This window comes from Mirounga leonina, unplaced genomic scaffold (genome assembly GCF_011800145.1).
Source record: "Mirounga leonina isolate KUSES-001 unplaced genomic scaffold, KU_Mleo_1.0 Mir_151, whole genome shotgun sequence".
NCBI lineage: Eukaryota > Metazoa > Chordata > Mammalia > Carnivora > Phocidae > Mirounga > Mirounga leonina.
In genome coordinates this window covers 146,246-154,929 of record NW_023270377.1, presented here as the reverse complement: position 1 = coordinate 154,929, position 8,684 = coordinate 146,246, and the positions used below count along the sequence as shown (strand labels likewise).

The 8,684-nt window shown below is 58.9% G+C and overlaps 1 protein-coding gene across 2 annotated transcripts in view; it reads left to right on the top strand.

Moving 5' to 3' along the window:
- Positions 1-6,949, top strand: part of ING5 (inhibitor of growth family member 5) — a 26,821-nt gene extending 19,872 nt beyond the window's left edge. Inside the window, exons 6-8 of one of the 2 annotated variants that reach the window (XM_035006673.1) lie at positions 1,494-1,629; positions 1,767-1,828; positions 3,591-6,949. In XM_035006673.1, coding sequence (XP_034862564.1) covers positions 1,494-1,629; positions 1,767-1,828; positions 3,591-3,633 — 241 coding nt within the window. In that variant the 3' untranslated portion in view covers positions 3,634-6,949. Of the gene's footprint in view, positions 1-1,493; positions 1,630-1,766; positions 2,519-3,590 lie in introns of those variants that run through there. The other variant, XM_035006672.1, reaches the window with a different exon arrangement.
- The last annotated feature ends 1,735 nt before the right edge of the window (positions 6,950-8,684 follow it).

The following is an 8,684-nucleotide window of genomic DNA, read 5'->3' as shown; positions in this document are numbered from 1 at the left end:
CTGGGTCAGAGGAGGGCGCTCTGTGGGGGCGCTGGGTCAGAGGAGGGTGCCGGGACAGAGGAAGGCGCTCTGTGGGGGCGCCGGGACAGAGGAGGGCGCTCTGTGGGGGCGCCGGGTCAGAGGAGGGCGCTCTGTGGGCGCTGGGTCAGAGGACGGCGCTCTGTGGGCGCTGGGACAGAGGAGGGCGCTCTGTGGGGGCGCGGGGTCAGAGGAGGGCGCTCTGGGGGGGCGCGCGGGGAGAGGGGGGGGCGCTGTGGGGGCGCTGGGTCAGAGGAGGGCGCTCTGGGGGCGCTGGGTCAGAGGAAGGCGCTCTATGGGGGGGCGCTGGGTCAGAGGAGGGCACTCTGTGGGGGGGTGCTGGGTCAGAGGAGGGCGCTCTGTGGGGGCGCTGGGTCAGAGGAGGGCGCTCTGGGGGCGCTGGGTCAGAGCAGGGCGCTCTGTGGGGGGGGCAGTGTGACATGGAGGTGCATGGCTGAGCCTGGGTAGCTGACTGCAGAGGCACAGAGTGTTTCTACACAGGCAACATGGGAGAAAGGGGGTGGCGATTGCTTTTGGGACCAGACTTGGTGTTTTCAACAGTTGTGACCTGCTGCAGTTTCTTGGCTTCCCCTCAGGTTCCTGGTGTGAACTGGCTGTGTCCCCACAGCAGTTGCATATTTGAGTTACGTACGTGTTCTTGATTCTGGAGAGTGAGGTGGGGAGGCCTTTCTTTGCTGATTGGAGCGTACGGTCTACGTTTCCCTGGAGCTGACAGGTTTATCTGAAAGCTACTGAATCACAGGAAAGAGTGAACACCCCAGCCCTCCCTGTTCTCACGCAGGCAGACGCTCCCCCGCCTGCTCTCCCACCTGCTTGGCTGCAGAGCTGTGGGCAGCCGACAGGGAGGGAGGCATGGGCAGGCTGGATTCTGTCTGGACACTGGTTAGTGACCTAGGGTGGCTGTGGGGCGTGGGGGGCAATAGGCCTGCTTCACGGGGGTGGGTGGGTGATGGTGCCCTGTGGTCAGAAATGGCTTGCTGGCGGGTGGGCAGCTGGGGGTGGGAGGGGGCTCCCAAGACTTAAGGCTCCAGGAATGGGGAGGGCATCTGGAGGTTTCTGGCTTTTGGGGTGCTGGTGCTGTGGGCATGTGAGGGGTGGTACTGGGTGTGCGGGTGAAGGCAGCTGGATCAGTCTGGGTTGGGGTCAAGGGGTCTCAGATGGCATCAACTGGCAGCTGGTGAGTGGGGGTGTGACTCCCCCAAGGGAGAGGGTCCCTAAGAGGCTGGGGAGGGTGGACCTGAGGTGGGTGGGCTGGGAGCCCAGGGAGTAGGTCCTGTCCAGATGGAGGGACAAGACAGGGATGGATTCATGTCCCCAGAGTGCCAAACCCCAGTGCTGGGTGGTGCATGCTACCCCTCACACCCTCTGGGGTGCCTCTGTACCCCTCTTGTCTTGTACCAAGGGGGCACACCATCCCCACCCACCTGCTACTCACTGCTGTGCTTTCCCTGCAGGTCTGAGTTCACCGACACCATCCTGTCCGTGCACCCCTCCGACGTGCTGGACATGCCTGTGGACCCAAATGAGCCCACGTACTGCCTGTGCCACCAGGTGTCCTATGGGGAGATGATAGGCTGTGACAACCCAGACGTGAGTGTGGGCGCTGGGCACAGGCCATGGGCGGGGCCCTGCAGCCCCGGTGGGGGGTGGCGGGTGGGGGCTGTTGTCTTTGGTGTCCAGCCCACAGAGCGCAGAGTCCTGACTGTGGCCTCCCCTCTGCCTTGCAGTGTCCTATTGAGTGGTTTCACTTCGCCTGTGTGGATCTGACCACGAAACCCAAAGGAAAATGGTCAGTATGCGGGGGACTGCTCTGTCCTTCCCTGTCTGCGGGGCGTCCTGTGCACTGCTTCCCGGCAGAGCCGGGCTGTGGCCTCGGCACTCCGGTTCAGCACTCCTGGTTCCTGGGGCTGAGCTGGTAGAGGGACACCTGCTGCCACCTCACCTGGGGGCAAGTCTTCTATGACGTTTTCGTGATTCTTCTAGAGAATAGCTGTTTTGACTCTTTGCATTGAGGTAGAGATACTCTTAAAAACAAGTGTGAAATGGGGAGCTCTTTTCCCTGGAGCAATTTTGGGAAAAGGCAAAGAGTGTGAGCATTAAGACTGATCCAAACCTGGGCGCAGGCCAGGGACCTGCCGAAGGGCTTCTATTTAATTGGGAAGGTGTTCAGAGCGCATGAGCACTTTCTGTTCCTGATCCTTGTGCTCAATGGCAGCTTTTGTGGTCTGAGATTTCATTTAAATAAACACCAGGTTTTTATTTACCTGTGCTTAAAATGGACATCTGCCCTAAAATGAAATCTTGGGAATCTTGTTCCCCAGAGGAGATGAGAAAGCCCTGAAGGACAGGCTGTGTCGTCCCGGGCTTCGGTGGGTGACGGCAGCCATGTGCATTCCCGGCACCGGGTCACCTCGGAGTCTGAGCAGTCATGGGACGCGCCCCTGAGCGGGGGTGGGGTGCCCTGCAGCAGGGCGGGCACCTGAGCGGGGGGGGGGGGGGGGGGGGGGGCTGCTGGCCACCTGTGGGGCAGGTGTGACTTGTGGTGGGGCGCGAGGCAGGGAGATCTGATTTGAGTTTGGACAGGGGTTTGAGTTGTTTGTGGAACTTCTGGGTGGAAGAGTCCATAGGCGATGGAAAACCATTTTGCTTCTGGGCGGGCCGTGCAGATGGGCGTCCACCCATCATGCACTAGGAACAGGGCAGGACAAGCAGAGTTGGGGAGGCCGGGTGGGCCCCACTCCTGCTGTCTAACTCCGTGTTTCTCTGGGGTCAGTGTTCAGGCTCCTTCCCTGTTAAGTAGGACTGAAGCTCGGATACGTGTTGGTGCTGCACGAGCTGCATGTGAGCGTGTTTGCTGGGGGAGCTTTGCTTCCTCTGGGGCAGCGGCATGAGCGTGCTCAGCACTCACTCCCTGGCACAGAGCATACACTGGCGAGTGGCGGCCTGGTGCCTGGGTGGGCGCGTCCCATGGCATCAGCTGCCTCCTGCATCGGGAGCCAGGAGGGCTGAGGTGGCAAGCAGCAGGAACGATCCCTGTGTCACTCACAGCTGCCCTGGCCCAGGAGTGACCAAGGGCCGCCTCCTGTGTGTGAGGCGCTGACCCTGCTTGCCCAGGGTCACCAGGAGCACTGGCTAATCACGCAGGTCCCAGGGCCCTCTCGGCCTGCCCGCCTGGCTGGGTGTGCCACGCGCCATGCTCCGCGCACCATGCTCTGCACGCTTGGTCGCCAGCCCCTCTGGTCGCCAGCGTGGCTGTGGGTGTCGCCTCCACTCTGATTACTGACGACCCCGGCATCACACAGGGACGACCAGTTAACTTGATGGTGAGCAGTGTTCGTGCGTAGAAACAGTCTTGCACATTGATTCGTATCTGTTGACTGCAAAACACGTGCTGGCTAGGGTGACTTGCTGGGGCTCCCCCTCGCTGGGGGTTTCCCGATGCGAGGGCCGCGTGCTCTGTGCACTCTCCCCTGGTGCCGTCCTGGCGGCCCGGGGAGGCGGGCTGTGGGCCTCTGCACTCACAGGGCCGATCACCGCGTCTTTCTCCTCAGGTTCTGTCCACGGTGCGTTCAGGAAAGGAGGAAGAAGAAGTAAGCCTGATGCCTGGACTAGAAGAGCAAGTTAATATATTCCTTCTTCGTGTTGCAATATTTTCTCTTCATTTTAAAACTACCTTGTTTCAAATGATATTTAAAAACTCAGTGGCCAGTTGTAATTCTGGATACTTCCTAAAACAAACAAGAATCCACCTGAGCCCTGTTTGCTCGAGGAGCAATCTTACGGGGACTCGCCACAGTGACTTCATTATTGGAGACTTTGTACCGGCCCCGCGCCGAGCCCGGCAGGTGCGCCAAGGAGCCGAGCCTTCCGTGGGGGCTACGGCGGGGACCGCCCAGCCAGCGCAGTACCGTCACTCTGCAGCTGAGGCGTGAGCCTGCGAGGTCTGTCCCTGCTTCCTGGGGCTGTGCCCAGCACCTCTGGAAGCACATCTGTCCCTGCTGAGGCGTCTGCGTGTGGGACCTGGCGAGGCCTTGCTGGAGGGCATCTGCCGTGTCCGAGCTCTGGGCCGGGGCCCGTGGCCTGCCTGGGAAGGGCGGGCTCTCCCTGGAGGAGGAGGTCTCTGCTTCGCTGTGCACTGCCTTTTTCGTCTGGACTCCCAGTTCCCTCCGTGAGGGTTTTAGCTTCTGGAGTAAACGGCTCTTCGTTAGCACACGGGTGGTCGTTACCGTGACCCGCCCGCAAGAGACAGATAGCTGATGCTCCGTTTCTCTGGGAATTCCTGACGTTTTTACTGTGAAGATGAAATTATTGTAATAGCATGAAGATCGTGGGTCTGTGTGTATGTGAAGTGAGTCCAGTCCAGTAAGAGCTGATTTTAAACCTGTTATGTCGTACACCGGTCAGCAGCTCATGTCCGAGGGGACGACAATTATGTGATGCGATTTGTGAATTTCTCGTGCCACGCAGTTCTGGAATGAAGCTAGGAAACTAGAGTGTGTTTTCTGTCTAATCCGCATTCACCAAACCAATCTTGAACCGTGTTTTTGGGAATAGTTGGGGGAAATTGCATATGTTTGGTGTGCTGAGATCCATTTGTGATGGTGCATAGTGTGACTTCTGGGAGCAGGCGTGGACTCTGAGACCCTCCAGCATACGTTTAGAGGAGCCTGAGGAGTCCCGAAGAAAGAGGAAAACCTGTTTCTGTCCTCGAGGCAGGAGAAGAAATCCAGGAGGCGGAGTCGAGATGTGAAATTCCCAACTGAAGAAGAATATTGTCTTCTTTATCAGGAGGCCTTCTGGAACGGTGCAGCTGCTTCCTCCAGTGGCCTTGTTTACCGAATGTTCCCTCCTGTTCTCTAATACTTCACCAAGGACAGGAGATGACACGGAGAGAAACTTGGGGGGCTGTGTCCTGCATGGGCCACTCCTCACCAAGGCAGTTCCTGGTCGGTAAATGAGAGCTGAATGTTAACTCTGACGTCAGAGGGCAGGGAGGGTCCTGCTGGACCCTACGTCTATGGTTCTCGGCGGGGCAGCCTGCACCAGACCTGCTGTCCTGCTGTCCTTTATGGGGCTTCCAGGGGACTGCAGGTGAGGTCACTTCGGAGAGGGCCACCCTTTCCGTCCCAGGCTGCGTGGTTAGGGTAGGGGGTCAGCAGCTGGCCTGACAAGCTATCCCGGAACCGAAGCCTTCCTCCTGCTCAGAAAGGAGGGGTGGGGGCCTCAGGATGCGCGCCGGCCTGCACGTGCCCCTCCATCTCAGCTGCAGCCGAAAACGAGGCTTGTTTGTATTTAGTAACTTAGCTTTTTGTTAACACAGGTGTTTAAAGATTGTGGGGAATAAATTGTGGAAAATTGTTTTCTTCACTCTTCTACCAGTTTTTGTGGAGAGGATAGGTAAGTACACGAGTTTGTGATGATTCTTTGGAAGCTAGTTTAGTATTTGCACTGCATCTTAGAACACTTCCCGGCCGCCGCCATCATGGGGAAACTGGTGCCTGGGGGTGTGGGCTGTTGGCTGGGCAGGGGCCTCCCTCACTGCGCAGGAGGGACGGCCGACTCCCCTGTCGGGAGCTGGTGTGTGATGCCGTCCTCCGCTGGTCGCTGAGTGACGACCCAGCTGCCGGCTTTCTCTTTGTAGGTTCTGTGCCTGGCTGTCTGTAGTGTTTGCTTTTGTTGGTTGCATAAATATCTCCAAAACAACACCCATAGATAGAGCTTTGGAGACAATAAGACATGAGCAGAGTAGCAAGATTTATTCCCTGGAACGCTGTTTGGGCCAGCACGGGTCTGCTGCCCCTCCCTGACTGTGAACGCCGATGCGACAGCGCTGTTTGCTTGGGAAAGAATGTCCTGCCACCTGGCCTGGCTCCAGCCCCGCAGGGGCGGTGGGCGCCTGCCGAGGATCGCCCCGTGAGGCCTGGCCGCCTACCTCAGGGTGATGCCCACCAGACTCCGTCTGCCTGCCAGGCACCAGATCTGACCCGGAGGTGGCTGCAGAGCCCTGTCCCTTGGGTTGAGGGGGGTCCCTGTTGCAGCCGCACCTGAGCCAAGGGCGCGGGCCCTCCACGGGGCTGTGGGGTTTTCTTGTAGGGAAGGAGCGCCGTGTTCAGAGGAGACTCAGCATGTTCCTTGCTCTCAGTGCTCTGTTAGCAGTCAGCAGTTTGACCAATAGCCTCTCGTTTTCCTCTAGAACAACACATGCTGCACTTACAAACATAATTTGTTAAACTGAGCCCCCCACATCCGTGGCTGTGTTCGTGGGGCTGCTGCAGACCCTGAGCTGAGGCCTGTGTGACTGGGGTCCCCGGGCGGGCAGGTGTGAGGTGCCACTGGCCATGGCCACGGAGCCTGGTGGCTTCTGGTCTGCACGGGAACGATGGGGGTTTGCTGGGACGCGTGGGGACGGTGGCTTCGTCCCGGGCGGCCACGCGGCACTCCCGACTGGTAGCTGGTAGCCCTGGCAGGGTCTGCCTCGAGCAATAACACTCTCCGGAGAGCAGCTTCCCCGTATGGCCGTGGCTGGAAGTCGGAACACTGGCCGTGGGCCTTGGAGATAGGAGGTTTTCCTCCGTTGTTAGTGAGCCATGACTGGTCCTTGTTACCTGTGCCGAGAGGAGTTTTAAAACAAAGTCTAAGAAAAATGTTCTCATTCAGGAGAGAGTTCTGTGAAGTTTCTTTCTTCCTACAAATGTATTTTGTGGTGTTCACTTTTACCACATTTCATCCAAAAAGATGATGCAGCTTTAACACGAATGTTACATTTTATTTTCAAGGAATTATCTATGTTCCCTTTGTAAAGGAAAGATAATATTGTAAATCTTTTTATTAAATAATGTAAAGATGTATATCTGTATTTTTGGATCATGTTATAGATTATGGATATATTGTTTAATAAATAAAGTATTTTTTGGAACAAACGTTTGAGGAGTCATTCTAGGAAGTGATGAGACCTCAGTGCTGTGGCCAGAGATGGTAAGTATACCCTCCGTTGAACTGTAAAGGGGTGTGCAGTGAACGGGAGGAGAGGTGTTTGGCTGCCATGGGCCCGGGCCAGTCCCGGCCTCAGCTGCCGCGGTGTCAGGAGCTGGTGCCTGAGCCCACAAGAAACGTCTGTGTAGAATACTTTGAGTTGCTGTTTTATAAAGGCATAAAGTGCTTTCTCTGGAACAGAAGGTCTGCCCTCCCAAATCTGCACAGGTGTGAAGACCCCTTTGGGAACTAAATAGTACTTAGGACATTTTTCCTTGAGGAGTGTTAATGGTCAGGGTCCTGAAACCCAGCTTGGTCACGACGACGGAGAGGCCCAGGCTCTGACCTGTTTTCCAGATGACAACCAATTCACAGACCCAGAGTCCTTGCTGGAGGGAGGGTGAGGTTCTGGAGGAAGGGCCTGGAATTTCCCTCTGGGCCTTCCAAGGGTGCTTGCAGCCATTTGTGGGGGTGACTGCCTAGGAAAAGGGAACACCAGTGTGTTGTTTTGGGGTGGGTGTGGTAATCTTCACTGGCTCTGAGAGGTTGCTGAGTCCCAGAGTTCCACGATGCCCCTGGTCGACTGGTCCGTGATCAAGTGACCGGTAACATCTGTCTGAGTGTGTCCACAGACCCGTGTGCTTGTAGCGGGGGCACTGATTAGGATTCGGAGCTGGGGGGCTGGCTGCACCGCTTTGGGTAAGGTGGGGAGCAGGGAAGGGGGTGCCCTGTGGAGCTGGGTCTCACGCCGGAGGGGAGCGCGCTGCCCGGTGGTGGCTGGCACCCCTGAATGGAACGTGACGAGGCGGGGAGCTGTCACAGCACTGGGGGTGATGCCACAGGGACACCCAGCGGGCCTCCCCCGCCTTTGTCTTCCTCAGGTCAGAGGCCTAACAGGCCCCACAGGCCAGAGGTCGAGGGCGTGCCAGAGCCCAGGGCGGCCAGCTGTGGAGGGGCTGTGAGAGCAGCGTTCCTGCCAGGTCTGGGTCCTGGTGTCCGTGTCACCCAGCCTTGGTGCGGCCCCTCTGACCTCTTCGCACTTGAGTCCCAGCTTTGGGCCTTTGTTCAGGAAAAGGTTCAGGCTGTGTGCACCGGACGCTTTCTGAGCTTTGTGGGCTCTGCCTGTGATGCCTACCCGACTTGCTGGAGTATCTGCCCTTTGGCTGGAGGTGGGGTCAGGGCAAGGTGCTGGGTGCTTGGGAGCCAGAGTTCCCTGCTGGGGGCAGAGGTCTGCGGGGAGGGGGGGCAGTTCCCAGGGGGTAGCCAGAGACCCCTGGGGGGGGCAGGGTTCCCTGCGGGGGGGAGGGGTCGGGGGGGGGGGGGGGCGGTGGTCGGGGGGTAGCAGAGTGGGGGGCAGAGTTCCCTGGAGGGAGCCCCGCAGCAGAACGAGGAAGGGGGCGGTCAGGGTGGGCTACGGTAGAGCCGGCCCTCGGGAAGGGCTGGGAGAGTGTGCGTGGAACCTTGCCGGGCACACGGGTCAAGGTCGGCTGTCCCGTGGTCCGACACGGGCCCAATGACGCGCCGGGCGCAGGAGCCGCCCGCAGGGCAGGGGGCGGGGCCTGGAAGGTCTCCTGTCCCGTGGAGGGCGGGGCCTAGCGGGGGCGGGGCCGGGCCGGGGACGGAGGACGCCAGTGCGCAGGCTCAGTCGGTCCTGGGTCGGGCGTGCGGCGCTG